This window comes from Terrapene carolina, unplaced genomic scaffold (assembly GCF_002925995.2).
Source record: "Terrapene carolina triunguis isolate 2854851 unplaced genomic scaffold, T_m_triunguis-2.0 Scaffold583, whole genome shotgun sequence".
Taxonomy (NCBI): Eukaryota; Metazoa; Chordata; order Testudines; family Emydidae; genus Terrapene; species Terrapene triunguis.
In genome coordinates this window covers 1,203,986-1,219,282 of record NW_020664934.1, presented here as the reverse complement: position 1 = coordinate 1,219,282, position 15,297 = coordinate 1,203,986, and the positions used below count along the sequence as shown (strand labels likewise).

The 15,297-nt window shown below is 44.7% G+C and overlaps 1 protein-coding gene across 1 annotated transcript; it reads right to left on the bottom strand.

The window, feature by feature from the left end:
- Positions 1–716: 716 nt before the first annotated feature.
- Positions 717–14,808, bottom strand: LOC112112174 (DNA-directed RNA polymerases I and III subunit RPAC2-like). Its single transcript, XM_024207971.1, has 5 exons — positions 14,755–14,808; positions 4,300–4,397; positions 3,369–3,445; positions 2,156–2,238; positions 717–905 (listed from the first exon to the last, which is right to left on the bottom strand). Exons 1-5 carry the CDS (start codon positions 14,791–14,793, stop codon positions 858–860), a joined length of 345 nt encoding a protein of 114 aa, XP_024063739.1. The 5' UTR covers positions 14,794–14,808; the 3' UTR covers positions 717–857.
- Positions 14,809–15,297: the final 489 nt, after the last annotated feature.

Here is a 15,297-nt window from a genome sequence, read left to right as displayed (position 1 = left end):
CGGAATCACATCTGTTCTCCTTGTACATTATACGTAATGTATGCTGCTCGGGATAAGCCACGCCCCAAGTGAAGCCTAATGATACGTTCTCTGCTGTTGTAATGAATGAGCAGAGTGCCCGTTTGATAATTAAACAAATGGAATCATGATGAACCCACAGCCGCTGGTGGTGGACTTTCCTTGTGCACCAAGAGCTCAATCAAGGGAATCGGACACAACTCCCCCCTTGCTTTCTGAACTGACGCTTTTTAAAAAACACGCACATGCTCACAAGAAAGGCGCAAACAGACACAAGGAGGGTGGGAACTGCACATTCATTGGACTGATGAAATCTTAATGCTCTTATTTACTCTGGTCTTTGCAGCTACCCTTCCAACACCACGAAATCATATTCAGTTTCTCCCAAGGGGTGGGTAAAGGGTTAAGTGGAAGTCATCAAGGCTCCCCAAAAGTGGAAGAAGTGGGGAAATGTAAGAAGTTTAGAGAAAAGGGATGAAAGCTGAAAAATCAGATTTCAAACACTGCAGAGGGTTGGAGGTGCTTTGATCTGGGGGATTTGTGCAGACTCAGATCTTGAAGTGAATTTGAGGTTGTGGAGATTTCTAAGGGTGAGAATGGAAGTGTAGTGGGGACTGCTGACCTGAGAAAATTTTAGGAAACCCCTTTCTTTTTCTGGATCCGTGGCAGGTCTGAATGGAGTGAAATGCAAGCAGGACTGAACCTTACAGCATTTATTAGAGAAATTACACAGTTTGCTTCAAGTTTGTCATAAAAAAATAAAACCTCTTTCAACAGGGGCATTAAACATAAATGAACAATATATACATGTCCATTCCGTACTCCAGCAGCTCCAGGGGCTAGTCCATTTCCGCCTCTCTTTGGGCCTTGTATTCCTTTACGCTCGCCTGCAAATGAGATCAAATGACCAATGTCAATGCTGTATGTTTGATTAATTAAAACACAGCCAGGCCCATGCCCACACCTGAGGAGCTTTGAGAGGCTCTCTGGTTCTGAACATACTGTCCCAGGCAGAGTAAGACAAGAAAAGTGCAACATTTTAATGTGGCTGAGGCTCCTGCTTGAAAAGGCTGGAGGGTCTAGGAGGACCGAAGGGTGGGGAAGGAAACTGATGAACTTTAGGTGCTCTGAGAAATGGTTGCATTTTATTTCTGATCACAGCCTTGGATCACTGTAAGGGAGGTGAGGCAGCGCCCCCAGGAGTAGCCCTGAGATCTGCCTGCCTATTGACACAGATTCTTTACGGATTACAGCAGCATGTTTGAAAGAGAACAAATTCAGGGCCCATTTTTGACCCCACTGAGGTCACTGCCACTGCATCAGGCCCTTCCTTCAAAGAGCACAGGTCCACATTCGTTAGGGTTGGGGGGAGCAGATTATTACACCAGCTTATTGCTGATTGATCCCAAACTTATATTCGTAGCCCTGCTGCATCCAGGTTCCATATGCACCACTTACACCCAAGCCACCCTTCACACTGGCATTCTTACGCCCCTACCACACCAAATTGTCTCTATGATGCACTAGCTGCTCTCTGCCACAAACAGGATTACTGAGGCTCTGGTGGCTTTCCAAATCCTATCCCCCCGGTATGGTAGAAAAAACACCTCTTCCAAGATGATGGGGAAACCCCTTGGATGTGGAATGCAGATTTGTGCATTCTCTGCGCTTCACTTTACACTGCAGTAAAATGTAACTAACAGGGTGAAATAGCAATATTTTGCATTTAACTTGTACAGCAACTTTCATCTGAGGATCCCAAAGCACTCTACAAACACTGCTTGCTTCTCAGAACCCCCCTTTTAGAGGCAGGCGAAGTGTCATTTTAGAGATGGGGAAACCGAGTCACACAGAGGTGAAGTGACTTCCCCAAGGTCACACAGCGATTCAGTGTCAGAGCTGGTCAGAGAGCCCAAGTCTGCTGACTCCCAGTTCCACTTCTCTAACTACTACAACTGGCTGCCTCCAAATATGTGCAGATCTTGCAAGAAGAGCGAGGGGGGGATCGGTTAACATCTGCAGCCATGGACATGTTAGTGCCTCTGTCATTCAATCAATGCAGCCAGCTATTTCTCTCCTTCACAGACCACAGAGAGGAGGAGCCCAGAGTCATTCTACCATGAAGCAGTTACCTCACCTCAAACTTGCTAAGCACGTGCTGGCAGACGTCCACCAGTTCTGTCAGTCCTTTCCGGAATGGCTCAATGGCCAGGATCCCCCCTTCAGAAAAGGAGAAGCATTCACAGAAAATGTGGCTGGCTCCACTATTGGACATGGGGCCCTTCCCCTCCTAACCCAGCTCAGTGGTGACCAACCATCATACACCTCTTTGGCAGCCCCTGTGATGAGGTGAGGATCTTAGGCCAGCATCCACGTCATGCTCCCTCCCACTCCCATCAGCAGTCTGAGAAGATCATACAAGGACGGAATGGAGGCTTGAAATGGTGTCTCAGAGCCCCAAGTCCAGGCTGAAGCCCTTTGGCAGGGGACAGCATAGGGGAAGCTTGCCCTGCAGTTTGTGCTGTGGACAGACATAGGGCTCCGCTCTCCCGGACCAGCAATCCAGCACTTTGCAGTACTGCTAAATTCTTCAAAAAATTAAAAAGCCATCTAGCACAACTTGGCCATTTCCAGTGGCTCTGCTCTTCTACGCAACCGACACTCAAGGCCATAGGAGAGCGGACCTGTGAGCTGGGAACCAAGTTAGAGGCTCTGGCTGGGTTCTACAAACTATTCAGAGGGAAAATTGTGAGATAGGTATAGAAATGGAGCCGCTCATCAGCCTCATACTCTTGCAATGGCAGATACAGTCCCAGGCGAGTCCTGAAGGCTGCCCTTTGGTGTGGACATCAGGATAGGATGAGGGGAACACAGAGTATGGCACCTGGAGGGCACCCTGCTGCATAGAGCACTTGCGGTGCTATTCACCCCAGGAATTAGCAATATCTGCCCATCGAGCTGTGTAACAGACTGGATCTGTTGTTTAGTGTGTAATGTAACAAGTTTTGTGTGAAGCTCTAACTTGGAGGGGGCACCCGGGAGCTAACTAGGGGGTGATGCCAGGTGGGATGCCCAGGGCTGAGTGAGGCTTTGGGACCACAACTCCCCAGGCTTGCCGATTACTACAGAGGCCACGTCTGGGCTCTGCAGTGGGGGATGACGGAGACCAGCTCTATCATTGCTACTCAAGCTGCACTGATCATGGATGGTGATTGCAAATGCCCTGTAGAATGCTGGAATCAACGACACGCAGAGGGAGGGGGAAAGACTTCACAGGCTGGCAGATCCATGGTTTCAGGGCCTGACATGGCAAGGGACAGCTGACCAGGGAAGCCCAGTTGCATTCCTACCTCTGGTCTGGATCCGGAAGTTGATTTTGCTTTCAGATGGGTGGGTGATGCTGTAACCACAAAACTCCACTTCAGAGCTACAGGAGAGACAGAAGCAGGAAGCACAAGTGGGCTCTCAGAATCAGCAGAAAGCCAACTGCAGAGACACTCATGTTTAGGAAGCCTCTGAAGCAAGCAGACCTGCGATGCATCTTGGTCCCACATGTTTCAAAAGCAATCACTTTCCATTACCCACAGCTCTGTGAGAGAGGCGTGCAGAGGAAAAGGTGTGCCTCTGTGGGGTGGGCTGGATCCTAAAGTGGGTGGGGTATGGAACAAGATAAACATCCCCTGCCTTTTCTATGTTGTGGATGGATTTCACGCCTGCCCAGACCCAAACTTGAGACCAGTCAAGTGGTTGCCCTGGCTTTAGCAGCTGAAAGAAAGCATGGCCTAAAGGTTACAGCACTGGTTTGCTGATGGTGATTTATCATGAGCAGCTTACAAGACTATCACAATTTGTCCTTTGAAATTATCAAATGAAAAACCCCCTTCTGGAATACTTCTAGAGCTGGAACTCATGACAAGAAGTTCCTCATAAATATTCACTACTGGATAGTTTGGATAGGGTCATGTAAGTCGTGAGATACTATTCTTTTGACTGCATGAGCATACGAATCAGGCTCCCTGTGCGAATATTTGTGTTTGCAAGTTCAAAATAAGTTTCTCTAATACTCACTTGAACACTGGCTGTTTCCACTTCCAGGCCTGACTGTAAACTTGTTCCCAAAGGGGCAGAGATGCAGTCAAAGTGCATTTGTTTAAAGAACCCAAGTATGGAGATTTGCAATATTCATCCGGCTTCAGAAGTACCAGAGGTGCTAGATCAAAAGTCTGGGGACAGCAAACATAGCCCTGAGGTGGTACCAGTTATCACAGGGACTCCACTTACTTTTTCATGATCATGTAACGGAGAGAGTTGCCAAATGTGTGGTCCTCATCATGTAACACAAATGTGACGCAGTTTCCATCCGTCCCATCTGCCTGGACCTGCCAGAGACAGGAAAGCAAGAGGAGCACAAGAATATGGTTATATCTCCAGATGATTTAAACTCCTCCTGAAGTAATTAAGGCCAGGCCTACACTAGAAAAATGACTCACTTCTGATGACTGGTGTCAGCAACAGGTTCACCCATCCATGGTATGACTGTAAACATAGACCTGGACAACTAGGTTCATCACTGTTCATCTATGTTCATCATTGTGTTAGAAAACAGCGGTTGAGATTTACCAAGAGCTTGTTTTTGGAGAAATGCCACAGCTGGAGTATGGGCCTACCACATAAATCTGGAGTGAAAAAAAATATAAAGCCAGAGCCTTCCTCTTAGAATCCAGGGATTTTTAGGCTGCCAGATAGATGAAGGCTAGATATACTGCACGATAGAAAAGCTGGGAATTATTATTATATGCACAGTCAAAGGGTTAGTGTTATCTTAGGTTCTGATCCTTCCATTCCTTGCACACCCAAAGGTCCCAGCCTTCAAAGGGAATTTTGGGACCATGAGTACAAGATCCCACCCTCAACGACCTTTAATACCAAGCCGTTCTTGGATCACATTAACCGGGAGTCACATTCCAGACCCAACAATAGACTCATAGACTTTAAGGTCAGAAGGGACCATTATGATCTTCTAGTCTGACCTCCTGCATAATGCAGGCCACAGAATCTCACCCACCCACTCCTGTAACAACCCCCTGCCCTATGTCTTAGCTATTGAAGTCCTCAACTTGTGGTTTAAAGACTTCAAGGTGCAGAGAATCCTCCAGCAAGTGACCTGTGCCCCACGCTGCAAAGAAAGGCGAAAAAACCCCAGGCCCTCTGCCAATCTGCCCTGGAGGAAAATTCCTTTCCAACCCCAAATATGGGCAAGACTCACCAGCCAGACACCCAGGAAAGAATTCTCTGTAGTAACTCAGATCCCACCCCATCTAACATCCCATCACAAGCCATTGGGCATATTTACTGCTAATAGTCAAAGATCAATTAATTGCCAAAATTAGGCTATCCCATCGTATCCCTTCCATAAACTTATCAAGCTTAGTCTTGAAGCCAGATATGTCTTTTGCCTCCACTGCTCCCCTTGGAAGGCTATTCCAGAACTTCACTCCTCTGATGGTTAGAAACCTTCGTCTAATTTCAAGTCTAAACTTCCTGATGGCCAGTTTATATCCATTTGTTCTTGTATCCATATTGGTACTAAGCTTAAATAATTCCTCTCACTCCCTGATATTTATCCCTCTGATATATTTATAGAGAGCAATCATATCTCCCCTCAGCCTTCTTTTGGTTGGGTTAAACAAGCCAAGCTCTTTGAGTCTCCTTTCATAAGACAGGTTTTCCATTCCTCGGATCATCCTAGTAGCCCTTCTCTGTACCTGTTACAGTTTGAATTCATCCTTCTTAAACATGGGAGACCAGAACTGCACACAATATTCCAGATGAGATCTAACCAGTGCCTTGTATAATGGTACTAACACCTCCTTATCTCTACTGGAAATACCTCGCCTGATGCATCCCAAGACCGCATTAGCTTTTTTCACAGCCATATCACATTGGCGGCTCATAGTCATCCTGTGATCAACAAATACTCCGAGGTCCTTCTCCTCCTCTGTTACTTCCAATTGATGTGTCCCCAGTTTATAACAAGAATTCTTGTTATTAATCCCTAAATGCATGACCTTGCACTTTTCACTATTAAATTTCATCCTATTACTATTACTCCAGTTTACAAGGTCATCCAGATCTTCCTGTATGATATCCCGGTTCTTCTCTGTATTGGCAATACCTCCCAGCTTCGTGTCATCCGCAAACTTTATTAGTACATTCCCAGTTTTTGTGCCAAGGTCAGTAATAAAAAGATTAAATAACTGTGAGTCTGTGGAAACTGGCACCTAGAGTGTAACAAGACTCTGCTTTTTTCCACTCAAGAGAGGGGGGAAATAGTCCCAGCATCTATTGCTGCTGGAGGAGTCGTAGGGATACCAGCTGGGATCCATTGTGGGGAGAAAAAGGAGAATATCTAGGAATAATGGGATGAAATAAAAAGAAATAAGCAATGAGGTGAGACAGCAGGAAAAGCTTCCTAAAGGAGAAAGTTTGTTGTGAGGAGTCAGGCCAAGTCTACACTTACAAGCGTACAGCAGCACAGCTGCACCAATACAGCCGTGCCACTGTCAGAGCGCTCATGTAGCCACGTTATGCTGATGGGAGAGACCTCTCCCATCAACAATGAGCAGCAGTAGCTATGGCAGCAGGAGAGCTGGCGGCCACTTCTGGGACCGCGCAGAGCCAGGGAGCCTGCCTTAGCCCCGGGCCCTGCTGCGCCGCTTACCGGACTTTTAACTTTTACAACAGGCTACATAAAAAACACTAGCAAAGTCAGTACAAACTGAAATTTCATACAGACAATGACTTGTTTATACTGCTCTATATACTATACGCTGAAATGTAAGTACAATATTTATATTCCAATTGATTCATTTTATAATTATATGGTATAAATGAGAAAGTCAGCAATTTTTCAGTAACAAGTGTGCTGTGACACTTTTGTATTTTTATGTCTAATTTTGTAAGCAGGTAATTTTTAAATCATCAGCTTGGTTTTCTCTGCACTGATTTCCATGTCATATTTTGTGGAGGTTTCATCCAATCATTTCACAAGGTTGGCAAGTTCATCTTCGCTGCCTGCCAGGCCATCAATGTCATCAGCAAACCAAAGATTTCAGATTGTTCGCCCCCCAATGCTGACTGTGCATATGTGATCTTCTAGAGAATCAGTCATTACGCGCTCCAAGTAGATGTTGAACAGTGTGGGAGAAAGAAGGCAGCCTTGGTATGAAACCACTCTCCTATTGTGCCATTGATAAGAACTGCACTGCTGGCCTTGGCATACAGTTGTTTAATGGTAAGAATAAACTTACAACCAACATTGTACTTCTTCATAGTTGCCCAGAGAGCTTCGGAAGTGCCATACTCTGTCAAATACCTTCTTGAAGTCAACAAAGATTGGTAGATGTCCTGCTGGTGTTGTAAGTACTTCTCACATAGAACATGAAGGTTGAAAATCTGTTCTGTGGTACTTCTTCCAGCACGAAAGCCAGCCTGTTCTTCAGCAATGATATTCTCAGTTTGTGGCTTCAATCTGTTCAATATGACTTTCAACATCACTTTGCTGGGATGGCTAATTAAACTTATGGTCCGATAATTTTGACACAATTGCAGGTTGCCTTTCTTTGGCAGAGTGACTGTGTCCACGTGGAGGCCACTACTCTTGCAGATCTTGGTGAGTACATCTATTACACTATTTCTCCTCTGAATTTCATCAATTCGGCTGGGATGTTGTCAATACCTGTAGCCTTTCCATTCTTGAGTGATTTCACAGCCGTCTCCACTTCTTCACGTAGTATTGGAAAGTCATCCTCCTCTGTTGAATCTGGGCTGTCTAAGCTGATGACAAACAAATGTGATGGGATCAGCTCACATATCACTGTCAGTGGACTAGAGCTGGAGACAGTAAAACAGTTCAAGTATTTGGGGCAATCATCCTCATAAGTCAAGTGCTCCAGCCCCCTAATCATTTTTGTTGCCCTCCACTGGACTCTTTCCAATTTTTCCACATTCTTCTTGTAGTGTGGGGCCCAAAACTGGACACAGTACTCCAGATGAGGCCTCACCAATGCCAAATACAGGGGAATGATCATGTCCCGCGATCTGCTGGCAATGCCCCTACTTATACAGCCCAAAATGCCGTTAGCCTTCTTGACAACAAGGGCACACTGTTGACTCATATCCAGCTTCTTGTCCACTGTAACCCCTAGGTTCTTTTCTGCAGCACTGCTGCCTAGCCACTTGGTCCCTAGTCTGTAGCAGTGCATGGGATTCTTCCGTCCTAAGTGCGGGACTCTGCACTTGTCCTTGTTGAACCTCATCAGGTTTCTTTTGGCCCAATCCTCTAATTTGTCTAGGTCCTTCTGTATCCTATCCCTACTCTCCAGCGTATCTACCACTCCTCCCAGTTTAGTGTCATCTGCAAACTTGCTGAGAGTGCAGTCCACGCCATCCTCCAGATCATTAATGAAGATATTGAACAAAACCGGCCCCAGGACCGACCCAGCTTTCTATCCACCTTATAGTCCATTCATCCAGCCCATACTTCTTTAACTTGCTGGCAAGAATACTGTGGGAGAGCGTATCAAAAGCTTTGCTAAAGTCAGGGAATAACACATCAACTGCTTTCCCCTCATCCACAGACCCAGTTATCTCATCATAGAAGGCAATTAGGTTAGTCAGGCATGACTTGCCCTCGGTGAATCTATGCTGACTGTTCCTGATCACTTTCCTCTCCTCGAAGTGCTTCAGAATTGATTCCTTGAGGACCTGCTCCATGATTTTTCCAGGTACTGAGGTGAGGCTGACTGGCCTGTAGTTCCCCGGATCCTCCGTCTTCCCTTTTTTAAAGATGGGCACTACATTAGCCTTTTTCCAGTCATCCGGGACCTCCCCCGATCGCCATGAGTTTTCAGAGATAATGTCCAATGGCTCTGCAATCACATCCGCCAACTCCTTTACACCCTCGGATGCAGCGCATCCGGCCCCATGGCTTTGTGCTCATCCAGCTTTTCTAAATAGTCCTGAACCACTTCTTTCTCCACAGAGGGCTGGTAACCTCCTCCCCATGTTGTGCTGCCCAGTGCAGTAGTCTGGGAGCTGACCTTGTTCGTGAAGACAGAGGCAAAAAAAGCATTGAGTACATTAGCTTTTTCTACATCCTCTGTCACTAGGCTGCCTCCCTCATTCAGTAAGGGGCCCACACTTTCCTTGACTTTCTTCTTGTTGCTAATATACCTGAAGAAACCCTTCTTGTTACTCTTAACATCACTTGCTAGCTGCAACTCCAAGTGTGATTTGGCCTTCCTGATTTCACTCCTGCATGCCTGAGCAATATTTTTATACTCCTCCCTGGTCATTTGTCCAATCTTCCACTTCTTGTAAGCTTCTTTTTTGTGTTTAAGATCAGCAAGGATTTCACTGTTAAGCCAAGCTGGTCGCCTGCCATATTTACTATTCTTTCTACACATCGGGATGGTTTGTTCCTGCAACCTCAATAAGGATTCTTTAAAATACAGCCTGCTCTCCTGGACTCCTTTCCCCCTCATGTTATTCTCCCAGGGGATCCTGCCCATCAGTTCCCTGAGGGAGTCAAAGTCTGCTTTTCTGAAGTCCAGGGTCCGTATTCTGCTCTTATGTCCATTTCTGAAAATGCCACTTTTGTCTCCTCTCAATTTCTCTCTCCCTCCGCTGTTGGCTTGGGTTTTAACTTCATACCTGTGTCATTTAGCTCCATGAAATATATTATACAAAATAAAGTGGCATCACATCCTGTGGTGCTGACAAGCATTAGATAGAGCTACTGATGTTTCTCTAAAGATCAGGGGTGAACTCTGAACTCAAAAACATCCTCCACTACCTTGTGACAAACACCCTAAAACAGCTATGTTCCTAGGTTCAAGAATTCTCTGTGCAAACATCCCACACTGCTGCCTGGGGAGGAGGGAAGCCCACTACAGAATCAGTACTTACTAGGGCTGTCGATTAATCACAGTTAATGCATGCGATTAAATAAAAAAAAATTATTCGCAATTAAAAAAATTAATTGAAATTAATAGCAGTTTTAATTGCACTGTTAGACAATAAAATACCAATTGAAATTTATTAAAGATTTGATTTTTGTACATTTTCATATATATATTGCATTCTGTGTAACTGCAATCAAAGTGTATATTTTTATTACAAATATCTACACTGTAAAAATGATAAACAAAAGAAACAGTATTTTTCAATTCACCTCATACAAGTACTGTAGTGCAATCTCTGTCGTGAAAATGCAACTTACAAATGTACATTTTTTTGTTAAATAACTGCGCTCAAAAACAAAACAATGTAAAACTTCAGAGCCTACAAGTCCACTCAATCCTACTTCTTTTTCAGCCAATCACAAGCAGACAAATAAGTTTGTTTACATTTACAGGAGATAACGCTGCCCTCTTATTTACAATGTTACCAGAAAGTGAGAACAGGCATTTGCTTGGCACTTTTGTAGCCGGCATTGCAAGGTATTTACGTGCCAGATATGCTAAACAGAAGTCTTAAAAGAGTAACACTCTGATGCGGAAACTACAGAACCTGAACCACCAAAACCAAAAACAACCTTCTGCTGGTGGCATCTGACTCAGATAATGAAAATGAACATTCATCGGTCCATATTGTTTTGGATTGTTATCGAGCAGAACCCGTCATCAGCACAGAGCCATGTCCCCTGGAATGGTGGTTGAAGCATGAAGGGACATATGAATCACTAGTGCATCTGCACGTAAATATCTTGCAATGCTGGCTACAACAGTGCCATGTGAACGCCTGTTCTCACTTTCAGGTGACATTGTAAACAAGAAACATTATCTCCTGCAAATGTAAACAAACTTGTTCGTCTTAGCGATTGGCTGAACAAGAAGTATGACTGAGTGGACTTGCAGCTTCTAAAATTTTACATTGTTTTATTTTTGAATGCAGTTTGTTTTGTACATAATTCTACATTTGTAAGTTCAACTTCCATGATAAAGCAATTGCACTACAGTACTTGTATTAGGCAAATTGAAAAATACCTTTTTTCTTTTGTTTTTTTACAGTGCAAATACTTGTAATACAAAATAAATATAAAGGGAGGACTGTACACTTTGTACTCTGTGTTGTAATTGAAATCAATATATTTGAAAATGTAGAAAACATCCAAAAATATTTAAATAAACCGTATTCTATTAATTTTTTTAATCACGCAATTAATCGCAATTAATTTTTTTAATCACTTGACAGCCCTAGTACTTACCCCTTCTATCTATCTCAGACATTATACAGACCTCTCACTGCAGCATCTGAGCACCTTACAGTCTTTAATATAGTTATGCTCCCAACGCCCTGGGAAGTAAGGCAGTGCTATTATCCTTATTGTACAGATGGGGAATTGTGGTCCAGAGAGACTAAGCAACTGGCCCAAGGTTATACAGGGAGTCTGTAAAAGAGCAGGGAACTGAACCTGGTTTGCCCAAATCCTAGGCGGGTGCCCTAACCACCATCCCTCCTCAGACTTCCCTTAGACTGCATAGCCCACCTGCCATGTAGATGATCCACTGGATTCAAGCTCTGTATCTCAAGAGAGGGCAAGTGAAGGGGCATATAATGGCTGTTTGCCATAGCACTACCTAACCCCAAATAAAACCAATCCAGGGCCTCACCCAGTATACAACTTCATACTGACCATATCTCTGTTCAGCCTGACCTGGTTCCCTGCCTGTTCTGTGAAACAATGAGAGCAGCAGGGGAGCTCTGGCATCACAACTCCTGAAGAAGCCACACTGCCATGAAGCAGGGCTGTGGAGATAGATAGATGGAGTAGAATCATAGATTATTAGGGTTGGAAGGGACCTCAGGAGATCATCTAGTCCAACCCCCTGCTCAAAGCAGGATCAATCCCCAAGTAAATCCCCAAATGGCCCCCTCAAGGATTGAACTCACAACCCTGGGTTTAGCAGGCCAACGCTCAAACCACTGAGCTATCCCTCCCCCCTAAGGGAGATGGCAGAAGGGAGTGACTTCTGTGCCAATGCCAGCTGTCTCCAGCAGCTCTCCTATGACCTATACATTCATCAAGGACCTATGGATTTTTGGAGATGGGGAACCTCCTGCCACTTCTGTGAATCCCTGATAGAAAGATTTCTTCACCGATGTGTGATTAACCCTTGCAGGAAAACACTGAGCCCATAATAATTCACTGCTATGCAAGGGACACGATTTTGTCTGCTAAACAAACTAATCACCCAGCTGTTCCACTGCTGGGCTAGACTGATTATAAAATACTATGCTACATGCCATGCAGCTGTGGTTTCACATACAACTTTCAGTTCTGGCACAATATCCCATTTTTATAGAACCGTTTAATTTAATGTATTGGGTTACAGTCAATTGAACCCTCCCTATGAAGGCCTATGCTCCTAATCCTGGTCCCAACTCCCACTGATATCAATGCCAAAACTCCCCATTCTTTTCAGTGTCATTAGATTCCTAGATTCCAAGGCCAGAAGGGACCGTTGTGATCACCTAGTCTCATCTCCTGTATAACCCAGGCCAGAGAACTGCACAACAATAATCCCTAGAGCAGAGCTTTTCGAAAAACATCCAATCAAAATTGTCAGTGATGAAGAACCCATCACAACCCTTGGTTGTTCCAATGGTTAATTATTCTCACTGTTAAAAATGTATGCTTTATTTCCAGTCTGAAATTGTCTATTTTTAACATCCAGCCATTATATCATGCTATACCTTTCTCTGGCCAGGTCTACACTACAAACTTGCATCAGTGTAACTACATCACTCAGGGTTGTGAAAAATCCACACCCCAGAGCAATGCAGTTATGCTGACTTAACCCCTGGTGCAGACAGCACTATGTCAACAGGAGGGCTTCTCCTGTCAACATAGCTAGCTACTGCCTCTTACAGAGGTGGCTTAACTACGCTGGTGGGAGAAAGTCTCCTGTCAGATAGTAGTGTCTTCACTGAAGCGCTACAGTGGCACAACTGCATTGGTGCAGCTGTGCTGCTTCAGCGTTTTAAGTGTAGATCTACCCTTGGATAGATGGGAGAGCCCATTATTAAATAACCTTCTCTTTGTTAAGATCAAGCACCTTGTGTCTATCATTGTAAGGCAGATTTTCTAATCCTTTAATCATTCACATGGCTCTTCGCTGAACGCTCTCCAATTTATTAACAGATGCTATACATCTGAAGAAGTGAGGTTTTTACCCACGAAAGCTTATGCCCAAATAAATCTGTTAGTCTTTAAGGTGCCACCAGACTCCTTGTTGTTTTTGTAGATACAGATTAACACGGCTACCCCCTGATACTTGACTCCAATTTATTAACATCCTTCTTGACTCCCTTGCTCCAAACCACACTGCAAATCAAGCATAAAATGTTCTTAATTATAAACAACACATCTGCTGTTACCAACAGCCAATATTTAGAACTACATTATACAGAGGAAGTTTGCAGCATTAATTGTAATGGAGGCTCAAGCTGAATGTAGAGAGATGAAAACTCTGAATGGGATTGGCTGAAGATCAGTAACAGGTTGGTGGCTCCTCTACTGCTCTGTAGCTATGCCACATCTTATCTTCTTCTGAAGGATACACTTGGTTTCTGGCCTCAGTTGCAGGGCACATTTAGCTAATTTTTAACAGAGCGGTGGGCTGTGGAGGCAAAAGGTCCTAGCAAAACCAGAAGTGTGGCCTTACACTTAAGGAGACTTGAAATCTTATTACTACTGAACATTTAAATTGCAGTAGTGCCTAGCTTTGACCAAGCTGGGATCCATTGTGCTACGTACTGTACAAATATAGTGTGACTGACAATCTGGGCCCTGCTCATCAAAGGGATTTAGGCACCTAATTCCCAATGGGAAATCAATGGGAGTTAGGTGCCTAAATAGCTTTGGGGATCTGTGCCTTACAGGCTAGAAGAAAAGACAACAGGTGATGAGACAACTAAGTAGGTGGGGAAGGGGGGAACAGCATTTCCAACTGTCTAGAATCACAAGTGTTTTTCTTAAAGCCCCAACTTCTAGATTCACGTGATTTTGTGAGAACCTGTTTTCATTTCCAAAGAAAAGTAAAGTTTCTAGTGCTCATGGCAGTAGAGAAAGCTTGAAAACATGAGCCTCAAAAAAGGCTCAAAACCCAGAAAGAAAATAAAAAGAACCCACATTTACTAGATTTTAAAATCTCATGATTTCGGGGAGGAGCTCAACTCATTATGTTTGAAGGGTTGGGGGTGGCAGTACTGGGGTATGGAGGCGGGGGACACACAAATAAAACAGCATTTTAGCACAGATCTGGGTGTAAGTCCCAGTTCTGCCGCAGGCTCCCTGGGGCAATCATCACTCACCCCAGTGCCTCAGACCCAGCCCCCATCTGCAGAACAGAGACAACGCGCCTTTTCTCTCCGAATCCAGGAACGTAGGTGAGCTCTCAGATATTCCAGCCATGGGAGCCAGATAAAGATCGAGCTAGGCAGAAAACAGGGCCACCCAAGAATGCAGTCCCAGGTCCACGGAAGCTGAGGGATTTGGGAACAGCACACCCTGTGGCCTGGGGGCTGCATACGGGAAACAGTGGGTCACCACGTGGCTCTTCTGCCACAAGCCTGAGCATCCCAGCCTGCCTCCCTAGTGCTCTTAGCATCCAGCCAGGGAGCATAGCAGGACCGGGAAACCCAGGGAGCCCTGGCCTCCCAGACACTCACCATCTCAAGCACCGGCTTCCTCTCCACCTCTTCAGCCATTGCTGCCTGGGAGGAATTCCCTTCCTCCTCCTCCGACACTGCTAAGGGATTCTGGGAGTTGTAGTCCGACCCTAGTGAAGTGGGCAAACAAGGAAGATTTTGGTGTGCTCTGAAATCACTTCCCGGCATTGCCAAATTGGAGTCTCTCTATATTTGTTGTGTTTCTTAAAGCCCGCAGCAACTGGGGTACCATGATTGCGTGGGAATTTCAGCTTTCAGTGTTTTTAAATAAGTTTCTAGCCCTCTGTTGAAGAGAAAAGCTTGGAAATGTGACCTGAGTGCAGCCTAAAGGTTCAAAACTCAGTAATGTGTTAATAAAAATTAGTCAAGGCCCTAAAATCATGAGATTGGCTTAAAAAATCAGTTGGGTTTCTTTTTGTTTGCGTTCTGGTGCTGGTACATGTATGGTGCTTTCAAGCACTTCTCTGCAGCCAAGAGGGCCAGAAATTTACCTTTTTAAAAAATGAATGCTGCAATTGTCAGGAAATAATCGGATTCCATAAC